General features: G+C 48.5%; 1 protein-coding gene across 2 annotated transcripts in view; it reads left to right on the top strand.

Annotated features, from left to right (window-relative positions):
• Positions 1-8,307: 8,307 nt before the first annotated feature.
• Positions 8,308-26,823, top strand: part of LOC135905699 (uncharacterized) — a 67,513-nt gene continuing 48,997 nt past the window's right edge. Inside the window, exons 1-7 of one of the 2 annotated variants that reach the window (XM_065436677.2) lie at positions 8,308-8,531; positions 9,160-9,247; positions 10,967-11,008; positions 12,300-12,314; positions 16,297-16,309; positions 19,218-19,321; positions 22,999-23,226. In XM_065436677.2, coding sequence (XP_065292749.1) covers positions 9,241-9,247; positions 10,967-11,008; positions 12,300-12,314; positions 16,297-16,309; positions 19,218-19,321; positions 22,999-23,226 — 409 coding nt within the window. In that variant the 5' untranslated portion in view covers positions 8,308-8,531; positions 9,160-9,240. The remainder of the gene's footprint in view (positions 8,532-9,159; positions 9,248-10,966; positions 11,009-12,299; positions 12,315-16,296; positions 16,310-19,217; positions 19,322-22,998; positions 23,227-26,823) is intronic. The other variant, XM_065436676.2, reaches the window with a different exon arrangement.

The following is a 26,823-nucleotide window of genomic DNA, read 5'->3' as shown; positions in this document are numbered from 1 at the left end:
ATGTTTGTGCCCACAGAAGCATGATGACCTCTTCCAGCGATCCCAAATTACGCCTGGCTTGTGCTACCCGATTCCCAGGTGCGCTTGCAGATTTTCTAATTTCATCACTCCACCTAATTTTCATGCCGTTCTCGACTGCGCTTCCCTTTTTTTTGGTAGCCTTTCTGTAACTCTAATGAACCACCGGTTATCTGCCCTGAGCATTATATGGGCAGCGCTGCTTCATTTTTCCTCCCAATGTCAACTAGGATATCGGCTACCACCGTTTGCTTTCTGGTCAACACAACTCTCTTCCCGTGTCTTAACGTAACATATATCATTTTTCTTTTCATCGCTTGCTGCGCCGCCCTTAACTTGTTCTCAAGCTTTTTCATTAACCTCCAAGTTTCGGCCCCATGTGTTAGTACGGGTAGAATGCCATGATTGTATACACTTTTCAACGACAGCGGTAAGCTCCTGGTCATGATTTTGCAGTGCTTCCGTATGCGTTCTAACCTTATTTATTCTCCTGAAAGTTTCCTTATCGTGATCAGGATCCCTTGTGAGTTATTGACCTTGATAGACGAACTCCTGCACAGACTCTAGAGGCTCACTGTAGATCACGAATTTTTGCTTGCTTGAATTTTTTGCTTGATCATGAATCATGTCAGAGTATTGAACGTTATCTTTTACTTCTGCATATTAACAATCCAACCGTTCTTTTACATTTTCTCAATTGAGGTTTTCAATCATTTGTCGCAATTCATGCACAGCATTGATGAACAAGAAAATGTCATCTGCAAACCGAAGGTTGCTGATATATTCGCCGTTGATCCTCACTCCTAATCATTCCGTGATCCTCACTCCTAATCATTCCGAGTATAACAGCTTCAATACTTCTTGAATACAGGCTGATGCAGTCTTGCGGAATATATAACTTGGACCACGGGGTATAAGCAGTAAAGCATGGGGCACGGGGTATGTGAATATGCTTGGGTAATCCTTCAGGTTGGGTATCTACCACTGGGCCCGAACAGACACACACAAAGAGAGCAGGAGGAAAGAAGTGATGAAGCAAGCAACAGGAATTGAAGAAGTCCGCTACACCGAAGGGAAGAAAGAAGCCTGCATCAGAGGTAGCCGATGTACGGAGAATGAAGTAGAGGGAACGAAATGAGACCAGACCGTGCATAGAGCTAGGATTGTTTAGCTGTATAAGAGAGAAAAAGGAGTAGAGCGAAGACTTAGAGCGACAGAAAGCTGAGCTAGTTGGTAAGGATTACTTATGCAAAAAAGAGGTGAGGCGTGCAGACAGGACACAAGAGTAGAGAAGTGGACAACACGAGCGAGATCGTGTTATTGTGTTGTCCACTTCTCTACTCTTGTGTACTGTCTGCACGGCTCACCTCTCTTTTTTTTGCATTATGAAAGCGAAGACGTTTCGGTAACATATCGTCCTGCGACCAGAAGAGAGCGCAGTGAGTAATCACTTTTCAAGTCAGATAGAGTTGAAAAGCGTAGCGTTAGAGAGAGAAAGAGAGGAAGCGAGAGATTTTGAAGAGGAAGAGGCGGTATTTTACAGTTCTGACATGTTGCAGAAGTGAGCCCCCTCTCATTAAAAAAAATTAAATGCGAAGGTTTAGATATTGAGTGCACGTGCACAAATGAAACGTCTCCTCACGTTTTTCATGGCAAAACCTACTTTTCTTTGCGCAAGCACAGATGTCAAGATGCAACATCACGTGATCGATTGGCATGTTAGTGCAGCATCCTGGGTTCTCATGTCATCTCGCACTATCCTAAACGCATTTTACTGACCAGTGCTTTTTATTGGTCGTGAGAGAACATAATGGCTCATATGAAATTCTAGCGTCAACTTGCTCGAAAGTTCTTGTCGCACCATTTCGCCCTCATTATTATCTGGAATGAATACTTTACGTAATCATTTGAAATTCAATTTACAAATGATTGAGCGCAGCGAGCAGCAAGTACAACAAAGGGTTGCGGGAGGATGTGTTACCATGGCAGTATCAGGATGATCATTGTACAAACGATCAAGGAGGATCAAGGTGCGAACGCTTAAGACAAAATTTCGAGGCAATGCGATCAATTTGGAGGCATTCATAACGAGGATGTGCTACGAAAAACAATACTGTTTCTGTGAAAGGTCTTTCCGGGAAAGCAACAAGTGGAATGTCAAGGTGCACAGCCGCTGGTTTCTATTCGGATGTTCCCACGCAGAGACTTTTCCAGGATTTAGAGTGAAGGTGCTCTGGGCACAGGATGCTGCTTGATAAATTTGTTTATTGCCTGAATCGGCAATCATTGGATGCACAAAGTAGTTATTTATAGTTGGTTATGCAAATCCAACGTCCGAAAGCGCTGAGATTGTGCTGCCAAAGATAAATGTCTTCACTTTTCCCCTGCGACGTTCTCGAGAAAAGTCTCGAGATCCACATATGTATATGGATCAACGAGAAAATGGTGCAATAACCGAGGAACCCAGTTTTCGTTACCCACAACCATATGAAGCCGACAGATAATGAAGCGAAGTTAAGCATAGGAGAAATTATTTGTTGGTTTACTTGAACTGCATAAATGATTAGGTAAAGGAAACTGACAGTGGACGGCAAAATAATCTTGCCGCCGCGTGAAGCAAACCCACATGCACTCCGCATTGCGCGTGGATGCGTTGCTGTGCCGACTGAGCTACTTCAGCAGCTGTTCCCACGTCCACATTCTTGAATATTTGTCTATGTGTACGGGAGTGTCAGCCAGCGCCACACATGGCCGTGGTGGCGGATGCTGTCATTAGAGACCTTTAGCGTGTCCGCTATTCCGGCTAACCGGGGCGGTTTGGGTGGATTACCGGATTGTCGGACGCGTAAACGTGAGCGGCCAGATTGGTGGCGGCAGCTGGTGGTGCAAAGGTTAACCACCTAAACACACAGCCAATTACTATATTCTTCTTAGCTGGGGTGTAAGTTTTCGAGAGCGGCATAGTTGTGAACGCAATTACGCCGCTGTTGAAAATTTGTATCAGCAGCGAAGCAGAATAAAGTAGGTTACTGCAATTTTAGCTCTGTGTTTCTCTGATTGAGCTCTACAATACCAGACGGCAGCACCGCTCCGACCGCTCACGTTTACACCCCCGACCATCCGGTAATCCGCACAAACCGCCCCGGTTAGCCGGAATAGCCGACACGCTAAAGGTCTCTAATATCTGTTGGATTAAGAAAAAACATTCTGGGTCTTTTCGTGCCAAGACTAACTCTTTAACATGCACCTAAACGATAGCACACGAGCGTTTCTGCATTCCGCCATGATCGAAATGCTGTCAGAGACAACAGCCACCCAAACGACTGGTATACGCACTGAGCCATTTCTGCACACCTAAGTGCAGTGAGAAGTTGCCCAATTCGCTTACAGAAACGTAACTACACTTACCCATTGCCAATCTTTCCGCGAGGCTGGGTCGTCGAGGCCCGTCCATCGCGGCAAGAGGGAACTATTTCTCGTTGCTCGATCTGGGAACAATCTGAAATACGATAAGCCGCCATCAAGTCTGATTGCACGTTATCAAAGCACACCACACCGATACACAGCATGAAAATGTTCGTGTGCCCCGCTTTGACCAACTACCCACCTAACTAAACATTTACACAAGCGTCGTATGCGAAGAGAGACACACATTCCAGACATAGGAAGGAAGTTAGATAGATAGATAGATAGATAGATAGATAGATAGATAGATAGATAGATAGATAGATAGATAGATAGATAGATAGATAGATAGATAGATAGATAGATAGATAGATAGATAGATAGATAGATAGATAGATAGATAGATAGATAGATAGATAGATAGATAGATATGGCATAGATAGGCAGGGGCGGCCACAAGCACCGTAGCGGAGGACTCCGGGCTGATTCTGATCACTCGGGTTTCAAAAGCGTACAACCAACGCGGTGCGCGCACATTTATGAATTTGGCCCCTCGCCTCACCAAGCTGTGGCCACCAGGAACGGGAATCGAACCGGTGACCTCGTGCTTAGCAGCAATACGCCACAGTCACCAAGCCTTCGCGGGGTCATCTAAAGAAAACATTTCGGCGTTCTATATTTACTATGCTGACACAGTAATCGATATTGGTCCCGAGCTAAACCGGTCGCTGTAAACGTACAGCGCATAACGCTGAAACAAAGTAACGTACGCTTCGCAGCTCCTGGTACTTGCTCGTCGATGCGACTTGTATAGTTGGCACGCGAAACATGTGCCTGTGGCAAGGCCTAAATGAAGAACTTGGCGGTTGAGCTATGCGGTCAGCCGAAAGGTTAGGCTAGTAAAATACTCTCGACCCGTAGGCTTCTTCTTCTTCTTCCCCGGCTCGTGAAAACCAGATATTATCGAGTGCGCCACCTTTGCATGACAGTCATGATGATGATAACAGCCACGACCATTTCAAAGGCTGTAGGGCAAACTCATTTCCTGGAATTCGCCGTTAATCAGGCGGCGATCGAAGCTCATTGGGCGGAACAACTAATAAAGCCATATTAACGAAAATTTTGGCAGAAACCATAGATGATTGTCAAAGCTGGTAATAGCTTTGTTACTTGAACTCCTGGGTCCAAACCATCCCACGGTTCACAGAAAGCATCACGCGCGCAATTTGATTATAGAAGTGTGTTTCGTTAGGGAATCGGGTGACGAAAATAAAGAAACTTACATAATATCGGCACGTCGAGCAATAGCTGGATAACATTTATTTTGAAAGCCATTGTTTGTCCAGGGAAACTTTGAATAAAAATGATAGCTTACTGCTTTTGCTTGATCCAAATCTAGAACAAACCTTCGAAGATCACAAAGAAACGTTCATGGGTTAACTGCTGCACTATTACGTTTGAATTTAAATGTGCCAATATGCGAAAGAGAGCAATCGAAAACTCCAGGGCGAAGCTAAACACTTAGAAATAGATATAAACTGTTGACACAAAAGAGCGCCTAACTGGGCGCTCTTTTGTGTCAAACACTTGGCTTAAACCGAGCGATGCGCTGTCTTCACGCAGATATTCCAGGCACGCAGGAGTTACGGCCGTATCCGTCGTCGAAAGGCACTGATGCTCCTCAACGTCCACCTTGGGGACGTCAGGAAGAAATGCGGCTCCGACGCTTTCAACATCCTCAAGCGGGTCTGTCAGGACACTTGACACATTCGCCTAACTGTGTGCATGTGCAACACATTTTCAGTGGCAGTAACCCGCTGCCAAATGTGTAACGCTATCTTTGGACGGTGATTCTCCGATGGGAATATGTTCACTTGACGGGTGTTGGCGTGCATCATCGGATCGCGCAGTGCTCTGTTGGGTCCAGTGTTCAATTAAAAGAAGACGCCGGCCTAATTCCACGTGCGCTTTATTGCGTTTTGTGTTTAAGGTTCACCAGCACATCAGCTCGGTAAATCGACGATGAGCAGGCCAACGGCGTCACTACCACCACGGCGTAGAACATTTCCCTCCCCCCTACTCCAGGACCCCGCTCCTTAAACAATCATTCTAAACTAATCACGTACTGTACAACAACAACACAAAATATCAGGGGCGATTTAGCGGTAAATGCAAGAAACGCTTCAGTATTACGCCTCGCCTCTTTGAGGTCCGGCATTCATGATTTAAAGTACGCTCGCCACATGGCTAAGCGTTGTGCAGGAGCTCAAATGACAGCGTCCTACCTCCTCGAGGAGCGAAGTGGAAGTGACGATGGTACAGAGCAGACCACCTTCACACACACACACACACACACGCACACACATATATATATATATATATATATATATATATATATATATATATGTATATATATATAGTCGCACCATGATGTACACTTTTCACCAGGTTCCCTTGTACTCCTTGGTACCCTTCCCGTCGAGTGGGGCTGTCGGAAAATTCCTTCCTTGCTACAAGGGCACTTACCGCGTCTTACGTCAAGCCACCGACGCCGCCTATGAGATCGTCCCCATCAGCTCCACCATGTCATCTGGCCTCACCTCACCTGATGTCTTTCATAACGCACGGCTAATACCTTACCACGCTCTTCCTGACGGTCCCGCTTGACACCCCAGGACGGAGCTTTTTTCGCCGGGGGTAGTGTTACGATGAGGCGAAGAATAGAATGACGACGTTCCTGAAGACGACGAAAAGTGGACACAGCCTGGCTGGACTCTTCTGCCTCGGCGAGCGCTTGCTCTTCGAAATATATTGAAGACAGTTTTATACGCGCTGACACGGAGGTCGCAGGGAACAAAGAGGCGGACAGGATATATCTCAAGAGTGCACTAATTACCGAGCGTCCGACGTCGACAGCCTTGAGGAACCCACGCCTGTAGACCGAAAGTACTCGGTCATTTTAGACAATTTCACAGGCAGCAGGAAGCAGTACCCCCCGCCGCACAAGTGCCTTAGCAGGTGTTAGAGAAAATACGGGAAAATACGAGAGAAAGACGGGAATGCGGGAGATGAAAATTCAAGACGATGAGCAAAACGTGAACAAGGTCAATGCAGGAGCCTGAGTGGCCTAACACCTGCAGGAGCAGGTGTTAGGCCGCTCATCTCTCGAACATGCAGAATGGGCGGTGTAAGGCTCTATGATTGTTTAGTACATACTTTCGCAGTGCCGTGAGTTTCCCACGTGTTTTATGAATAGGGAGGCGATCCGCCGTGGTTGCTCAGTGGCTATGGTGTTAGGCTGCTGAGCACGAGGTCGCGGGATCGAATCCCGGCCACGGCGGCCGCATTTCGATGGGGGCGAAATGCGAAAACACCCGTGTACTTAGATTTAGGTGCACGTTAAAGAACCCCAGGTGGCCGAAATTTCCGGAGTCCCCCACTACGGCGTGCCTCATAATCAGAAAGTGGTTTTGGCACGTAAAACCCCATAATTTAATGAATAGGGAGGCGTCCACTCCCCAGCGCGTTCGGGCGGCAATCGTTTCTGCATTTGAGGGGTCGGACGGCCCGCGTGGGTCCCGGCGCACATCGGCTTACCGGGCAACGAGGCGCCCGACGCCCTCGCTAAGGAGGCTCACTCCGATCCCTTCCCCATCGCCACCTCCGTCACCCCTTTCGACGTGGCCAAGACGACGATTCTGCGCACCCTCCGCGCGCAGCACCCGGACCCGCGCGTTGCGGCAGGTACGCCCCCTCGCCTCCTCCCCCGTGCCGACTCTCCCGCGAGGACCGCTCGTTCATCCTTCCCCTTAGGGCACATTCACACCGGCGACTTGAGGAGGTCGCGCGACCATTTGCGACTCGCAATCAAAAAGCGACCGAAGGCGACTGATGTTCACACCGGCAAGCCCGGCTGAGCGCGACCCGCAAGTCGCAATCCCGGAGATTATCGTTCGCAGCGAGAACTCTCGGAATCTACGCGGAATTTGAATGCGACGCCGGAGGAGGCCGGATGTAGACACACGAAAGATCACTTCCGGTGCGCCGCTGATTGGTTTAGCAGTTTTGCGACCACGGTCGCGCGACTGAAAAATCGCGCAGAGAGCGACTCGCCCAAAATGGTCGCTTTTCGAGAAAGGCGACCGTTTGCGACCATTTGCGACTGGTCGCAAAGCGACCAACTTGGTCGCGCGACCTCCTCAAGTCGCCGGTGTGAATGTGCCCTTAGTGTCGGATGCTACATGACGGCCGCCAGACTACACACTCTGCAGGGAAAATGCAGTCCCGTGTGCATCAACTGCGCCGATGTGGAGACGCTCGGGCACCTCCTACCTCACTGTCCTGCTTTCAGTGTGGAGCGCACGGACTTGTGTTTCTCATATCGGCGTTTGTGACTGCCTTGCGACAAGACCAACGCGCCGCTTTTTCATGTAGCCCACTCGTCTATCGTCAAGAGTGCGCTTGCAGCCCACAGCACGCCTTCTCCTTTCCTCTCTCTTCATCTTTTTCTCCCGACACCCCTTTCCCCGTGCAGTGTTGTTGAGGTGTCCTTTTGTGAGAGACAGTTACGGCACTGCACTTATCTCTTCCATTCTCTTTAACGGTCACTTCCCACACACACTTGTGTAACATGGCGCTCGTCCGCTACGCGAGATTTACGAAAGGGCCTGTGGCTAGGTTAACATTATAGACAAATATTTATGGGAAAAGCAAGCCATGGTAACGAAGAACCTCTGCATATTGAAATAAACTAAGTTTGTTGAGACGGTTCTCTACCAGCGCCCGTTTTTTGTGCCGAGTCTCTGTAGTGGGTCGAGCCGTTTGCCACAGCTAAACCAACTGGCACTGCCAGTGGGATCCAGCCGACACACCAACCAATTGGAGTGGACCAGGCAAACAATTGCGACGCACCAACCAATCATCTAGAACGAACCAGCCTATTGGAACGAAGCCGGCTGACCAACACGAACCGATCAAGCAGCTAACCGTCCCTCAGTTGCTCCTGTTATTCGACTCGGACGGTCATCGCTTCTCTGTCCTCTCAACTCTTGAGCTCATAGCCCTGACCCATCCAGCCCTCTTCAGCGCCCGCGTCCCAGCCTCACAAGGTGAGAATGCGCGTCCCATCGAGCTGTGCGGGACGCGCTTGCGTTGAGGAGACCTCGCAGAGGAAGATTCATACGCTGTGGTCGCCCACGAATCCAGATCCGCCGGCGGATCTAGGCCTACGGTCTAGATTCGCCGCGGTTCACCAATAATAGTGAACCGCGGCGCGTGCCTTTTTCCGGCGTATGAAATCCTCACAAGCGACTCCATGTTGTGCTTTATTTCCTTTTTTCCCCCGATGTTCCCGTCACGCTGCCAGCCACCACGGCTCGGAGAGCAGCAGTGCGAGGTTTGCTGAGCGCGACTAATGGCGGAGCACTTTCGCATTCGGCGGGCACGACCATACTGAGTTACGTCGGCATAGCGTGGAAGCGCGCAGCACGTTTTTTTTCCCCCAGCTAGCTGTTGATTCTTTCAGCGCGTTACAATGGCTGATGATATGTCCACCCGCCGGACAAGGCAGCAAGTCCCATGCTGCCTTGTCCCTTGTGGCAAGCAGTGCGGAATAAATTTATAGGCAGGAAGGGAAGACGGACACATCAGCCTTTCTTCCCTTTCGTATTTCCTGCGCGCGGCCTCAAGAATGGAATACGGGCTGGCCCAACGAAACGGCCTTCCATTTCTTTGCAGCTTTCTCGCCGACCAGCTGCGAAGGTTTAAAGCTGCTTCACTCGCTTCTCGTCGAGAGCACCGGACTGTTTCGGCTCAACCATGGGCGGTAAGTTCGTATAACTTGCTAAAACGAGTGTCTCTTGCGCGTGCATCACGTGATCACCACGCAAATTCGCGAGAGGACGACACCTTGCATACCTACTGGTTAGGATAGGCGCACAATTGCTAGAAATAGTTTGGGTTATTAAATGGGCCCCGTACAATTTTCCATCCAGGCCGAGCAATTTGCAATTAAAATAGGCTATTTCAGAAATGCTTACCGCGAACGAAAAGTACTTCATTGCTTTCAGCAGAAGCGGCGTTATTGGCGATCAAATATTGCCCATGATCCCCCATCGCGCTGCGCCCGCTCCTTCTTCAATACCCTGCACTCCGAAAGCTACGGCCGGGGCGGGGCTTGTTACCCACAATGCTATACGCCTACTGACGGTCACCGTGGCGCGCAGTTCAAATGTGATTTTACGCCTTACGGGATTTTGCGTGCCAAAGCCACTCACTGATTGTGAGGCCCGCCGTAGTGGAGGACTACGAAAAATTTCGAGCGCCTGGGGTTCTTTAACGTGCGCCTAAATCTAAATGCAAGGGTGTTTTCGCATTTCGCCCCCATCGAAATGCGGCCGCCGTGGCCGTGGTCGATCCCGCGGCTTCTTGCTCAGTAGCCCAACACCGTAGCGACTGCCACGGCGGGTTGCACTTACAAGCCTGTCCAGTACTTAACCTGATTTTCTTGCGTATCTTAGTCTTTCTGCTGGCATGAGGCGGAGGCTAGTTACATTTGTGACAAGCTGGTATGAAATAATCTGATGTTCGCGTTCCCGTGAAAACTGAACACGACTCCGACTCCCGCACTCAACGGCAAGATCCAATGGACAGCGGTGGGATTGTCCTCCAGACCCAATAGTAGTAACACCCGCCGAACTCTTTAGGCATCATTCAGTATGTGAAGCGTATACGATGCCTCTTTTATGTTTTTTTCTGCTAGTTTTACACACCTCAAAATGAATGTTCGTTAATACGTGCAATGTGCCTATAACAAAGAACAAGTCATTTGATCCGGTGAAAGTATATAACACAAGGACAGGGCAGCATGTATGAAGATTTCCCGCTAATTAACCCTGGCCAAGCGTTAGTACGAAATCAGGGTAAGTGCTTTCTTGCTAACGTATCTATCCGTACTATATATATATATATATATATATATATATATATATATATTCAGTTTTCACGGGAACGCGAACATCAAGATTATTACCTACCAGCTTCTCACAAATGTAACTAGCTTCCGCGTCATGCCAGCAGAAAGACTAAGATATGAAAGAAAATGAGGTTAAGTACTGGGCAGGCTTGTAAGTGCACCGGTGTTTTCGTTTGCACCCCCCACTACACAGTGTTAAATGTATAGACGCGGAAATATTCACGAAGCTCCCTTTCGTGATGGGAGCGAAAACCAGACTCAAGTATCGTTGCTCAACTTTTTATCGAATGACTGACCTGGCATTGTTGTCACCTTTTGTTATGGGTAGCTGGGAAAGTGTTGTGACGTGAGACGTGGTTATTGAACCGCGTTCCAAGCTATGCGTCTGTCTGTGCAATAAATTGCATGCTACGCAGCGCTCCCTTGAAGAATTTATTCGCATAATATTTAAAATTTCCACTGACTGTTTGCAGAACTGCATACTTTAGTTTCTAGCGCTCACTTATTAAAAAATAAGTGAAAATGTGATTTTTTTCAAGTATACTGACAGTGGTTGCTTTCAATTTTCAGAAGAATCGATGATGGAGTCCAGCGTCTCCAGCTCAATAGAGGGTAAGTCTTTACCGATATGCTGTTGCATAGAAAGTCCAGAAACATGTCCTAGCCATACGAGATAAACAATGTCATTCCGTAATAAGGATATCCAAATATTTCCGAACAGAACGGATAATTTTCTTTGGAAATTTCACATTGCATATGCGAATACAATGGGCGTAGGCTGTTCCATTAGTAGCCACTGGCTGCAGAGTGCGTTGCAGTCCGGGCTGGCAATCGCATTACTCTCTATGCATGGGATGTAGGGTTCTTTCACGCCTGCTAACGTTCTGCACACGGACAATGAAGCACCTAATGTGATAATTACGCGTTAAAGAGGAACATTGTTATCCACTCGACAGTACGTAACCGAACCTAGATAGGAATTGTATACAGGTGTCTACGAATACTAAACTCCGTGGTCGAAGAAAAATTCTAAATTCTCGCGGATCGAACCCAGGGCAAACGCCTTTCTGTGCGGCGACTCACCCAACCGAGGTAACTAGGATGCTAGGCGGTCATTGAGTTAACCAAGAAAGGCCGAGTCCTGGGCTCGAACCCCGACCAAGACGAATTTCTTTCTTTTTTCGACTGCAAGCTTTATGCTTTTTTTGTTATGAAACCATTCCGGTTTATTTCAAAAATTGGAGGACGCTTAAGCGCGATAGCGTCCAAACATCCCCGAGTGGCTCCCACGCTTCCCGGCAACTGCAGCTTATGTAACCGTAATGTTCGCCGGGAAAGGCTGGCGGCGAACGCTATGCACAAACGCGAGCTTTCTGGTTCTCTTCTTTTGGGGGGGGGGGGGGGGGTAGGGTGGTGGTGTGCAAGGAACCGAGGGGGCTGCGCCGCTCCTACTAAAACAGGCTTCGAAAGGCACCTGGGAAACTCCATCGCATTAAAAGGGCTTCGCGTTTAGTTTCCGCGTAACGGAATTGTTTTCTCCTATATTCAAAATACAATCCGACGCCATTATGTCTGTAGGCCGTATTTTCGGCGGCGGGCTCCCTAACGCTCTCTCGTTAAAATGTCGGTGTTTCTCTTCAGCTTTGGCAGCTGTCGGGAGGATGAGAAATTTTTCCGTTTTCTTGATTCTTGCTCCATGTATGCTGCAGGCTTCAGCAAAAGCGATTTGCAAGATTTCAATATTTAACATACTTGGTTTAAGGGGTTAAAATATTCTAGTGACAAACACTCGTTCTCTGACCATCGCCGTACTACGATCACTAGTGAACTATAGCTTCGCCGTGTAACCGCAGTCCATATGTACATAATTTGCGTTTTCGTGCCTTTCGTTTTTCAATGACAGAATCCACCCAAGTTGGTAAGTACGCCATCGGAGACGGCATCAGTTGCGAATCCCGGCGTAGAGAGCTGTCCGATCTGAGCATTGCAACGCCTCGTCAGCATTCGAGCGCATGTACCACAGCAGCTTCAATTTATAACAAGGGCATAGCGAACTATAGTCAGAGAACATTATGGCGGGTTACACATTTTCTTCTGCATATCACAACTAGAGCAAACGTTTTCGCGCTCACTACCCGTGCTCAAGTTTAGGTACGTGGCCACTTTCTTTTATGCGAAGCATATTACGAGGGCTCAACCCAGCTCCTCAGGCGCGGCGGTGACCATGAAATCACGTGACACCGTGACGTCACGACAGAGGAGAAGTGGCTTTGGCTCAACGCTTGCAAGACGGGCTGGGTGGGAATCGAACCAGGGTCTCCGGAGTGTGGGACGGAGACGCTACCACTGAGCCACGAGTACAACGCTTCAAAGCGGTACAAAAGCGCCTCTAGTGAATGCGGTGTTGCCTTAGAAACGCGCTGTTTCTAAGGCGTGCGTCTCTTGCTCAGGCGCACATTTCGTTGCCGCGCCGAACGCTGCTTTGCTCGACGCTCACCGCGTCCAATGCGGGGCGCGTAGTCGCTGCCCTGTAGCCCATTGTCTTACACCCCTTGGCGGGTCGACGGGAACGCTGTCGCGTTCCACTCTTGAAGGCGAAGAAGTAATGCATGAGTTGTTTCTTCGTCTAGCCGAACCAAATATAGCCAAGCAACAGCAGTTCACCAGGCTAAACAGTGGTTCAACAACTAAAATAAAGGCTAGTATGCTTCGCATCCTGGGCTTAACCTTACCTAAGCCACAGCCATTTTTTTGTCTACATTCTTCAAAATACCATTTTCTTTAGTTGCTTGCCCATACTACGTCTCGCAAGTCTTTTGAAACGAAGAGTGTGTGTGTGTGTGGGGGGGGGGGGGGGGTGGCTAGTTGCTAAGACATTTTTTTTTGTGAACTTAAACTGCGCTGAGGACGAGAAACCGAGGTAGATGAAGACAGGACGAACGCACGCTCACAACTGGTTTATTGAAATGACACGACGCTGCGTCTTCGAACTATGCGCATGCCCAAGCCAGAGCATGACCACGTGACCATGGAACACACCCTTTGAAGCGCCGCCGAATGTACGAGGCGTACGCAGGCGACATCCTTGCGCAACTGAATAAAGTTCTGGGTGTAACTATAGGATTAATGACGGGTTTAGATAGCTTTCTTTGGCTCGGTACACCATACTTTACAGTGATACGTGACATATTAATACCCTCGCGCGTAAGCTCGTATACCGTGAATTCAGCAGCCGCTGAGCAGAAGACGCGGCGCGGATCTCGGAGGGCATACAGCGTCCCCACGGGCTAAGGAGTCTTGCAGCTCCCACAGTGCTGGAAACGACTTGCGAGATGCAATGTAGATTGACCGAAAGAAAAAAAAAGTAGGTTTGACAAGTGCACACGTCGCACAAGAGAGAATGGAGCAGACAGAAGACAAGGGTAAGTATTATGTTCGGCATGTTAGTGCATAGTTTCTTGGCGCAAAAGCTCAGTAAAGGTATGAAGGACAAGGTCAGGAAGAGCGCCAATTTGACCTTTTCTTTATTTCCTTTACTGACTTTTTTACGGAACAGACAGACAGACAAGGCTTGTGCTTACTCGAAACTAAAGTTTATTTTTTAGCGCAGAAACGGTTTTTTCTCGACGCTTGCCACAAACTCGGGGACGCAACAGAAATAACGTCATCGTCAGAAATCACGACAGGGCGGGATCTAGCCCACTTCAGGCTAAACTACTATCCGCTTCTAACCCGACTGCTGGGCTAAGTGAATGGTGTAAGACTTTCGCTGAGCGTACGCTTAAGCGTTATCTCGAAGGTCTTCTTGCGATCGGTTCTCGATATTGAGCGATGAACACACAGTCCGTGGTCACACACCGGCAGCTCGCGATCTTTCCGCGATGGAACGGTGGCGCCATCTGTCGCCACTACGTCGAAAAAAGAAAAATGCACGCCCTAACACGGCGCGTGATGACAGATGACACCACAGATTCAATCAATAAATCAACCAATGAATGAATGAATCAATGAACAATCAATCCAATCCATCAATTAATCAATCAGTAATTGTTTATTCGTTTTCTTCTATAAGAAACTGAGGTTGGCGAGAGGAAAATCAGTCATAACGACTTCTAGACAAACCTCACCAACCCTAAGAGGAAAAACAAGGACAAAACATTGTTGGCAGCATGTAAACGATTGGTTAGAGTAGATTAAAAACTTTGTCACATTGTTACGCAAGTTTCAGATGAGTATTAGCAATGTGAAAGCTTGCGCATACACCATAAATATAACAAACAAATTGGATTAGCATAACAGACGCTAAATAGTTTAACACATAGGCATAGTAGCATGACACAGTTCACATGTTTCTACGTAAACACCAGAATCAGAATTAACACACAGTTTTGAGTGCACTCAGGTGGCAAGATATGCCGCAAGAAGCTGTAGTACAAGTTATTGCCCAGTTTTATAATGTTCGTGATTTTAAAGCAGTGACCAGATGTCGCCGTACGTACAATATAAACATACGCAACAATATACGCAACATGTAAGTTAGTGAAACAGAAGAAAACTAACAGGCTATGGTAGCATATTCTACTCAACAGTTATCCTGCGCAGTGCAGAAGGCACTCTTGATAGAACGGCAGCGCACTTAATGAAACATACACGAACCCTAAAGCTCACAGACCCACGGGGTCTGCGAGTTTTAATGTTTTCAAAAAATGTTTCAACCAATGTTTTTATCGATACTTTCAACTAGTTTCCAATAAAGTTTATTCTCCTAACGTCCTTCTGCATCTCATTACGTGCGCTGCCATTCAGTCAATAATGTCCCCAACCGCTAATTCCGCCAATTCCTCCTAAGCAGAAAAAAGTAATTCATGTTTATTGTTGATATAGGAAAGTATTGACATTTAGGCGGTACATAATTGTTCTTTTTTGTTGCACTGAATAAGATGTTTGGTGTAAAAGCAAACTGTAATTTTGTATTATTGTGCTTCTTTAAAAGCACGCAAATATGTCCTCAAACAAATCGTGTACAGGTACAATTTCATTATGTAAGCGTTTGGGACGAATTGGGATAACAGAGCCACATTTGTAACTGCGCGAATCGTTTTCTTTTGTATTATGGAAAAGTTTCTGGGTGTTAGATGCTGTATTTGTCACCCATCGTAAAGAACAGTAACTTAAATTAGAGTAAATAATTGGACACTCACATTGGTTTTGGTAGATAGGATATAACTTTTGAGATTTATGATGGCCGACAATTCTTGAGAGGATATCGCATAGTTTACTCTTATAATTGCTCCAAGATATGGTAGTGGTAAAGGTTACTCCAAGGGGCATAAATGTTTTAAGATATTCTATATTAGTCCTATTCGTTGCAGTGAAATCGGCACATCTTGAGCCGACACCCACTTTGCGTATTGCATTGAGTTGGCGCTGCTTCCGGCAGCCTACGCCAGCGTGTATGATGCACTCGATCGTGTATCAACGCTCAGACGTATCAAATTAGATTTTTAGACGTTTCATTAATTCCTAACGCATTGAAAATGCGGGAACGTCTTGTGGCCAAGACGTTCCAAGATGATCTAGGTTTGTACTTTAATGTTGGAACTTTTTTAAACTTTATTTCTGAAAGTTTATTCATTTGTGTATATCGCGAGTGATGGCTTCATCGACGGCAAATAATTCAGGGAGCACTCTAGACTGCACCGCCAGAGAAAACGTGGGACTGACAATCCAATAGGGGGGGCGGGGGGGGGGGCTTAGAAATGAGCACGGACGAACCAAGAATCTCTCGACGAGTCTAGTCTTTCTGCGCAGCCAGTGTTCTATTTCCGGCGCGTTGCCTTTCCCGTATTGTGGTTCTCGGAGAACTCACGTTTCTGGCATTATTGTTTTTTTTTTTGCAGCAGGGGGCCAGGCGTAAGTATTGCATTAACACTGCACTTTTTACCCAAGATTCAAAGTTAGTAATTGCTGCACACCGATCTTGATCAACGCCTCGGTGATCCCCGTATTAGCTACGTTCGACGCTGACCGGCATCTTGAAGTCCAGGCTGGCGCGCGCCTGATGTCACCGGTCAGACCATTGAGATGGACATGCAGGACAGTAGAGAGAGCCTGAAAGTGACTGATGCACCAAAACACGCGCAAGATGAATAACCTCTCGAAGAGCTTGCCAACCGGCTTAATGTGGCTCTACTGGGCCGCTTTGTTTCAAATCAAGTCAACTTTTATTTTCCAGCAACAGCTGCTGCATAGATTTCTGGGCTAAAAGCTGCAATCAGCAGCTGGACGAAAGCCCAGGAGTGACGGTACATGACAGCTGCAAGAAGAAAAGCATACTAGTTTTCTTCAAACATTTACCAATCCAGCCCAAGTTAGCACGTTAATAAAGAAAAGCATTGTGTTTGAAAGATTAGCCACGCTAAGTTCACACCGATAAAGAAATGAGAGAGAGAGAGGGGGAACATTAATGAGCACCAGCAGTTCAGTAGGCTAGGCCTAGGCCTCCCACGATCATAAAGAAATGAGCACAATATCTTTTCCACGAAATTTAACGCAGTGACGTACAAAGTATCCAAATAAAAAGTGGCAAATGCGTCACTTTGATTCAGTAGTTTAAAAGAAAAAGAAACAATGTCTAACGGTAAGTGGCAAAATACTCTGGTTACAACGAAGATTCCATCCGAAGAGAACCTACAAATGTAGAATACTCAAGCAGCATACAAATTTTGCGTCTAATGCTGGCAGAAAGAAATCGGTTGTTACGAAGAAGTGCATCAAACGGGGGCATACAACAATAGCACACCCATTTTACATAATCATAATTGAAAAATATAATCTGTAGCTGAGCGAAATAGATTCATATTTTTCTTTTGGGGCGAGGAGGGGCATACCCACTGTCTCGAAATTTATTAAGTGCAACTGCCAGATTATGTTTAAGACAACGCATTTTGTATTGAGTACGAAAACGTGGAAGAAACCACGCTTCAGGGTTTCGACTTACAAAATCACTAACACGCAGTTGCAGGAATGCTTTCAGGTACTATCCATCCCTTACGGTCCCGGACTGTGCTCTCATTGGCTGGCAGCACAGTGTCGAGCAGTTCAGGTCTGTCAGGGACGAATAATCGAAGAGGCCCCACTGGTGACGTAGAATCGATGTCGCATTGAGTGCTGTCAGGAAGCATTTGGTTTGTGAAGCGCCTACTAAAACACACGCGCACAAAGACACACAGACCATCGAGTTAATGTATCAAACTTTAAACGCACATCTCCCCATAACGCCCATGCTTTGAAATCGGTAACCCCAAAGGCGCCGCCATTTTTCTACGCTGTGCGTGCAGCGCTCAGCTACACTGTAAGATAATTTACACCCTGAAAAGTGAAAAAGGGTGTAAATGTGTCTATAACTCACACCCTCCGGGTGTTATCTATATAATAAACACCCTAAGGGTGTGAGTTTCGACACATTTGCACCCATTTTCACATTTTAGGGTGTAATTTATTTTACAGTGTAGGGTGGCTAGAATGGGGAGGTGTGCAGAGTGACGGGCCCCAAAAACGCGTTCCTGTCACGTGACGGGGCTGTCGGCACGGGCGCCGTTCACGGCGCCGCGAAAATCCGTGACCTGTACGATGGTACCAAAAAAAAAAAAAAAATGGCCGACGGCGCAGTGTAAAACGCGTCAAACGATCCTCTTGTCGATGTCAAATTTCTTAGCAAGCTTCCTTTAGACAAGGTAAATTAATGGCCTTCAAAAGGAAACTTGTTACCTTTCGGTTCTGGAGGGAATCGAACCCGGGCCTCCGGGTGCGAGGCGACCGATCACGCTTCTCCGACGCCACCTGTAGCTCCCCGGATTCCGGCTGACCGGAATCGGGGGAGCTGATTCCGGTCGGGTGATTCCGGTCAGCTGATTCCGATATGCCTGTAGAGCGTGCACCATTGCACATGTAACGTCGCAGCCATCTGGCTGACGACACGTGTTGCATATTGCGTGCGTCATTGGTCACGTGACAACGCCGGTTAATGGGGAGCAGGTGGCGCCACGTGATGACTGTATAAAATCAGCGTGTTGATGACGTTCCGAAGTCTATACAAACAATATGATGCTTTCTCATTCCCACGCGTAAGCAGTCTCTGCCGAATGCACAGTCACAGCCGTACGCCTGCGCTGTGCTAAAACTTTCGGGTGGTTGTTGGGTATAGGGTGTCCCGTTGATGATGACGGCGGATCCGGATCATGAGAAGGAAATAATCAGAAGAATAAGAATGGGCTGGGGAGCATTTGGCAGGCATTCTCAGATCATGAACAGCAGGTTGCCATTATCCCTCAAGAGAAAAGTATATAATAGCTGTGTCTTACCAGTACTCACCTACGGGGCAGAAACGTGGAGGCTGACGAAAAGGGTTCTACTCAAATTGAGGACGACGCAACGAGCTATGGAAAGAAGAATGATAGGTGTAACGTTAAGGGATAAGAAAAGAGCAGATTGGGTGAGGGAACAAACGCGAATTAATGACATCTTAGTTGAAATCAAGAAAAAGAAATGGGCATGGGCAGGACATGTAATGAGGAGGGAAGATAACCGACGGTCACTAAGGCTTACGGACTGGATCCCAAGAGAAGGGAAGCATAGCAGGGGGCGGCAGAAAGTTAGGTGGGCGGATGAGATTAAGAAGTTTGCAGGCACGGCATGGACACAATTAGTACATGACCGGGGTTGTTGGAGAAGTATGGGAGAGGCCTTTGCCCTGCAGTGGGCGTAACCAGGCTGATGATGATGATGATTGATGATCGTCATGGCAATAAACGCCTCGCAGGGGCTCCAGCAACAAGAAAATGTACGCGGTCATCGGCCTGTGTCTACTGCTGTCGGCTGCAATCGGCGTTATCGTTCTCGTCACGTCCGGGTCGTCAGCCCACGGTGAGCATATCTGAACAATGAATCTCGGTAATCAAGCTTGCATAGTGCCATGCAAGTTCCGTCACGTTCTGACGGTCCGTCGTGGTCGTCGTACGCTGTGTCGCGCTCCGTGTCCTACCATAAGCCGTTCAAATGCTATGCCTACTCCTACCAGCAAAAGCATCCAGCTAATTTAGAACCGGTCTTGAAAGGAGCAACAAGCTTCCAATACGACGTAATACGTGGCATTCCAACTATCATGGACGAGCATAAAGAAGAAAATGTACCATTTTACGCCAACAAAGCCGAGTGCGTTTCACTCAGTTATATATAGTTATAACTAACCAATCATTAATTCCTGTCTTAAACTAAAGGTGCCCATAACAGACCAACTGCAACTGAAGTCTGTATCGCGTAAAAAGCCGTTTCGAATAATTCAGACATTCAGTAGTCTGTGCAGGAAATCGTACGAATCAAATGCGAATAGGTTCGTCGGAAAAGGCTCGCAAAAGTCTATGTTTTTCATGGCCAAACTGTACAAAAGAAAATCGCCGCCATAACAACTCGACGGAAGTGACGTATCTTATACTGTAGAGAACCAGCGCCATGGTCGTCTGCTTCTAGCTTGCTTGCACACCGTTGCAGTGTATATCAGGGAACAGGTCCCGCACGTCTGCTAGCTAAACAGCTAGTATACACTCTACAAGCTGCTTCGTGCGCTCTGCCCCCGCCGTTGCACGCCCGTGAGGTTTATTTAATGCGAAGTTCTCTTGAGTCAAGCCGGTTTCCTGTATATATGCGGTGGTCTGCGTGTGACGAGCAGAGGCCTCGATGCGTTCTGTCACCGCTCGGAGAAGAGCGCATTGGGATGACCAAGCTGTAAACGGCGCCAGTATATACTCCGTCGTTGCGACACGATTCGCGTACGGCGCAGTTACGTTACGTCGACGAAATTTGGTCACTATATACAGTCTGGCGTGGCAATATAACATGTCCTATATATTTCGCATCGGAACCGCTGGAGCAGAGTTCATGACGAGCTAGCTTGGCTGACCATGCAGCATGTTGGCACATATACAGTTAGGAATTCACTTAGACAAGCGTGTTGGAGTTTGCGCCTTCGACAAACAACAAAGCGATCGCTTTCCGCGCGCTTGCACTGCGGTCACAGCTGATCGCCGCACTGTTGTGGGTCACGTGTAACTCGCGCGCGGTGAAATTTTAGGGATCTTGTCGCGTCCGCGGCATGACGTATCCGACTTCACCGGCCGCGCTGCCTGGCACGCTGTTAACAAGCGGACTCGTAGACCGATCAGGACTACTACCGCCATCTATCGTAAAAGCATGACAAGCAGTTAAGGCTCGGTCCCCCTAGCCCGGCCGCGGGATCGGTGCAAAGCGCGCATAAAGGCACGGCCGGACAGGCAGGACATTGTTTCGGCAAGTTTCTCGCGGTATTTCGGCCGTTTCGCTGTAGTGGTATCGCAATGCTGCATGGCTCGCCACCTCATCTACACACCGACGGCCGCCAGGTCACATTTTCCTTCGTGACAAATGCGGCATGCGTTCCGTGCTGACAGCGTTTCTGGTGCTGTGTGTCAGAAAGGCTGTCGGTCGTCTACGACGCGTCCGATGTAGAGGCGCTAGAAATTTCTCTATGCACCACCGAAAATGATCGCTCCAGAATGTCGCCCATGAACGCACTTTGCGTTTAGGGCACCACCGCGGCTTGCACTACTTCTAGTCATGCCGAGAAAGCGTTTGGCAAGCAGATCTTGCGTGGGCGCCCTAAAAGAATGTGCTCGTTAAATGTATACCCTGTGCATATTCAAGTGCAGTATGCGCGCTTTGTGCGCTGGCTGGTCCATGTTGCACTTGGTGCACGCTTCGGTTCTGAAAGCTGTCACGGGAAAGATGTGTTCGGCCTTCCTTTAAGCAGCGTTGCGTGCTAGGGTGGATTCTGTAAGAGTCCACCTAGTGGACATGTCCATTTCGTCTGCTACTGAAGTGCCTGCCTCTTTCTGACGTGTAACTCAGCTCAGCCAATCAGCACTTGAGCAGCAGGAGAAACGGACATGTCCACTAGATGGACTCTTACAGAATCTCTGCCCCGCTTCACCCCCCCCCCCCCTTGCAGTCATCGCTCGTGTTCAGGTACGTGTGCGAGCTCCGGGCGGCCAATCAACGAGCAGGCGTTCTCACAACACCTCCGATCATGACCAACGAGAAAGCACGCCGAGAGAGACACCCATGTTAACTTGCAAATGTTACGCCCAGGCGCAAGTGAGAGATGAGCAGTCGTGTACGGTTTCGAAACTTTTCGGCATATCCGCATCACTTCCGCCCATCGCCAGATGTACGCGTCGTCTGCTTGGGCGCTGGTTAAAGGCTGTTCATAAGAAAATTAAAATATTACCAGCCCAGGGGTTTTGTCGAGGTTACATTGATAACATATTGTTAGCGTTTATACGCAATTGAGCCCTAGTGAAATTCCGTTGCAGTTGGCCTTTTAAGAGGTTGCAGATGAGTATCAGAAAAATCAAACTGGGATGTTTTCACAAAGATACTATTTGAGTGTTAGTTCTTTTCGACTAGAAGATATCCCCTGAATCATGACAAACGCCACGTGAACACTCTCGCAGTCACACCATAAAAAGCCCCCTCTGTCTCTTTGTCCGTATGTCACAAGTATTCGAAGGACATCCCTACCGAAAAATGTGGCCAACGCTTTCCCTTACCGGAAAATTGGGGTAAGCGAAGCTTGTCCTGCTTGCACCTGACCTTCGTCGCGGTTAAGTAACCTACAGGTCGAGGTCGCGGGATCAAATGCCGGCCACGGCGGCCGCGTTTCGATGGGGGCGAAATGCGAAAAACACCCGTGTGCTTAGACTTAGCTGCACGTTAAAGAATGCCAGGCGGTCGAAATTTCCGGAGTCCTCCACTACGGCGTGCCTCATAATCAGAAAGTGGGTTTGGCACATAAAACCCCATAATTTAATTTTTTAAAGTAACCTACAGGTAACGGTGTCGGATTCCTTCGGTCCCGCGCTCCCTCAGCTTGGGATGGTCTTCTCGTTGCTGTCGGACTGCCTGGCCTCGGGCAGCTCTAAAGGCTGGATCGGCGCGCCGACGTCAAGCCCTTTGACGCACGCGTTCTGGCCTTCGCTCGTCGAACGCTGCCCGTTCCTCGGGGGAACCCACAGCGTGTGGGCGTCCCATCTGTTAGCCAAGGCTGAACTGAACGGAAACGAAGCCGGCGCGGCACGCGCGAAGCTCTTTCATGCAGTTTCCCTCCCCAGCGGCAGCGAAACGGCTCTGATTGGTTGGGCGCGTAGCGTGAGCGCGCGCCTATGCAGCTGGAATCCTTGCTAATGACTCACGCTCAGGCGCCGGCGAAGCTGTCAACTTATCAAACCGCCCTTGTCCGCAGCTGCGCTGCTCTGGGAGCAACTGGATTTTTGCATGACCACGACAACGCCACTTGTGAGCCAATAGAAGTCTCGCTTGAAAAAAGAAAAAAAGAAAACGTGTGCCCCATAGCTACCATATGAAATAATCCGGTATGAAACCTAGGGATCCCGCGTAAAAACCCGTTTCTCCTCCATGTAAGATGCTGTTATTTGTTGTCGGGGGGTTTTCAGTAGGTATGGTTATGGCGCCGAACAGCTTATTCCAATTTCCATGTCGTCACCTTGCAGACACAGCCGATGAAGGTGGCGACTCTGGTAGTGGCGGCGGCGGCAGCGGCGACGGCGACAGCAGCGGCAGCAGCGGTCCTTCGTCCTCTTCCTTTTCGTCGAAGTATCAAACCTCGCCACCGCGGACTACCAAGCCGACTACCAAGCCGACTACCAAGCCGACTACCAAGCCGACTACCAAGCCAACTACCAAGCCGACTACCAAGCCGACTACTAAGCCGACAACTAGTAAGTCCCTACATCGTTTTCAAGTGCACGTGGAATCCGTGATCCGTCACACATGCCTCGAAAGGCGCCTGCAATCACGTAGGTGGTGACGCTGTACTGCCGGACACCTCGCGGAATGAGCACGCTCGTGCTGGCCGGCGTTCGCGCCCCGGGCTTTATTGTCTCAGTTTATTTAGTAGCGCTATTTTCGTATCTGCTGCAACGCGCCCGTAGTTGAATGCCATTTGACAGCAAGAAAACGAGAGCTGTTGTTCGAGAAATAAGTGCGTGTGTACAAGTTTAATATGCCTTCAATCATAGTGCAGCGCGAATTACAACAGCGCTTGCTGATGTCAGTGCCTACAGTGGGTGAGGCAATTTGTCGTATACATCCACAGGGCAGAAAAAAATGCATATTTTTTTCTTCCTACAAGTCAGCTGTTGTTCAATGTCGCTCAAGGGAATTCGAATTGTGGTTGTGCATGTTGGCTTGTACTTGGAGAAGCCGTCGCAGCGCAGAAATTTGAGGGCTGTCGGTGAGATTCGTGCGACAGTAACGCGCGCAGAATTTATACTGTTTTGCCCTTTTTGAGCGGAATCGTAAGACGTGCTGGGCTCATCGTCTCACAACCTGGACATTCTTCCTTCGACGCTCTTGTGCAGGACCACTCGCACCACTCGTAGAAGGCGCGTTACCTTTATACACGAAACACTAACACAGCCGCTGACGCGACTGTCTGAACGCACGACATTAGTCCGGACTTCCCAGGGAGCAAAGTGCATCTACTGATGACCCAGCGCCTGATGTGCCGACGCCCCCTTTTCTTTTTCATTGGATCTGCACCAGGTGGAGCGCCACTCGCCTGAGTCCTAGTGTCCCTGTATTTGTTCCTAAAGAAAGCAGAGTTGTGCATATCTTTTCCTTTGTGCGCTCGCGCCGCTAGTCGCTGAGCGCAATCACGTGGACTAAAACGACGGCAAATGTTCCGCCGCGCTCCAGAGAAGCCAACTTCGCGGAAGCCGCATCACGTTTGAGCTCGCATCGCAGCCGACGGAGCCGCTACAGCGTATTTTCTTCTTTGTGTATGGTTACGTCGAGGAGCGACAATAACGGCAGCAAAATATTGCCGCTTGATTGTGAGCGCAGAAGCGCCGTCAGTTCTGGCTTTGAAGTGAGAAGGCTTGGCCACGATATCGGCGCCGTCGATCAGAGCCGGCTTTGCCATAGTGGCTCGAAAGCTGATGGGCCACGTTTCTCTACGGCTGCTGCACAAATGGGTCCCCGATACCATCCTCTGTACGGCGGCACGCCGTTACCGCATGTCTGTATACCGACGAAGTGTGTGTGTCAGCGCACGTCACTGGCATCTCCAGAATGGAGCACCTGATAGAGCACAGCATGCGTTGTGCGTACAAATGCATTGAGTTTTTTTCTTTCTTTCCTGAGAAGCAATTTACAGGGTGAGTGGGTTTGTTTGTGTTTGCAAGCTTGGCTGTACATGATGGCACTCAAGCGTTGTCGTAGGCACCACGGACAAAAATTCTGAAAGTCGAGTAATTACTTGCGCGTATAATGGATATCGTTCATTAATTTCAACGCGTGGCTCGTCATATATATTCCGCCTATTAATTTCGCGGAATTTTCTCTCGAATAGGCCTATATATAGTGCTGCCAGTGTGTGTAGTTCAATATGCAAGGCATATATACTTCAAAGTATTTAGGCTTGCGTTTCCGCGTCGCTTCACTCGATGACGTGGAGGCAAACATGGACGTGCAGTGGGAGTAAATGTTGTCGTTCGCCTTCCCGTTGCTCTCTTTCAGACCAGGGACTAAACACTTAATTTCCGAAATTTGCACACGGCACGCACATTCATGTATTTAATCCTTTGAGTGACGACAGCGCCCTTTTTAGGACTAACGGCCCAGTTACTCCCGCTTTCCCCGGAATTTTTCCTAGAGTGCACGAGATGACATGCATGACACGAATGACATGCATGTATCACATGGCACGCATGACATGTCATGGCAGGAACATTAATGACGCGTATGGAATGTGTGCATGACAAGCATAAGTAACTTTCGCAGGCTCAGTACATTGTCTGCGTTGCCCCGAATACCCTTCTGCGAATGCTTTTTTTTCCTTTCTCGCAAAGTGCACCAAGCGATGTCACAGTGATAATCTCATGTTCTTGCAGCGAGATAGAAATTTCTTTTCGTGGGCAGTGTGCACTTAAAAGACGTGCGCGTTGATTGTGCGACTTTTTTTCCAAGACAGCAGCATTCACCTTGCACTAGGACTGAGGGAAATTTGACGGCACATGTGACGGAGATGCAGAATTCAATGACGTCTCATTGCCAATGAAGGGTAGGCTACAGAATTTTCTGGCACGCTGGTCGCTTCCATTCAGTTCTATCAGGATTCTAACGCAAGTTGTAAGCATGACTTGGAGACGCGCGCTTGCAGGCGATTCGATGCCTACAAACACTCACTGTGTGCGGCACAGACTTCTTATCCACCGCTTTCGCTGGTCGCAGACGTACGCTCGCGTTCAGAGACGAAAGATAAAAAAATTGTTCCCAGTGGACAGTTGAAAGAATTGTTCGAGCATCCGACAACTTGGTATGCATTTCGAATCTGCGAATTAAGCACGCGCTCTGCTTCGCTGTGTGGGCAACAACATTCACGAGGGATGTCGTCGCGCCGCCCCGCATGGTGGCGTCACCATCTACTTGCACGTAAAGCCTCTTAAACTTCGTAAAGTAGTGCCATGCTTTGAAGAATGCCGCCTCCTCCTCGCGCGCTCTGGCCGAGGCCGGCGCCGCGCCGGTATTGGCCTAATAGCATCACGTGGGCCCTCGCGCCGTGCATCAGCGCCATTTTTGCTCGAGGAGCGTCTACGGAGTGGCGAGGATCGCATGTTGGCGCCGTTGCTAGCGCGAGCACTGTAGGTGCCGCCACGGTCGAGGAGGAAGCGTGAAAGAGAGGAGAAACGAGGAGGAGTGAAGGCGGAGGAGGAGAGTGTTGCTGCTTTACGAAGTCTTAGGGGTTCTACTTGCACGTAGGGCCCCTCGATACCAAGCCAGGTTTTCAGGATGGGGACACGGTCTTTGCCGGCGCCATATTGGTTCTCATCTCAGTCGGGCCTCCTTTGAGCGTTTACGAAAGCCTTCGTGATTCCGCTGAAGTCGTTCGCACTTGCCTGGGAAAATACACTTGGCATTTCGTAAAAGGAATTGTGTTCGGTTTCGTGATATATTCGCAAGAAAGCTGTAAACATAAAAGTAGCCATCTAAAAGGAAGATTAATGCATCAGCGCCTATCTAAATACACTTGAACGGAGAACTCATTTTTCTCGGCAGCTCCAGCGTCAATCTTGGAAGAGGTATGTTGCATGTAAAGCAAACTCTACCGACATTATAAATACTTATACACTCACACTTACGCAGGCGCACAGAAACACGTTGACAAACACACACACATGCTCACACATATGCACGTACACACAAACATACACATGCACGAACCTGCTCGAATCCAGCATCTTGTCAAGGAAGGGGGTCTCACTTGATTTGGTGATTGATGATGATGATAACTGCGCGTATGCTTACAAGCAATA

This window comes from Dermacentor albipictus, chromosome 7 (genome assembly GCF_038994185.2).
Source record: "Dermacentor albipictus isolate Rhodes 1998 colony chromosome 7, USDA_Dalb.pri_finalv2, whole genome shotgun sequence".
Lineage (NCBI taxonomy): Eukaryota > Metazoa > Arthropoda > Arachnida > Ixodida > Ixodidae > Dermacentor > Dermacentor albipictus.
This window is presented reverse-complemented; position numbering and strand designations above follow the sequence as displayed.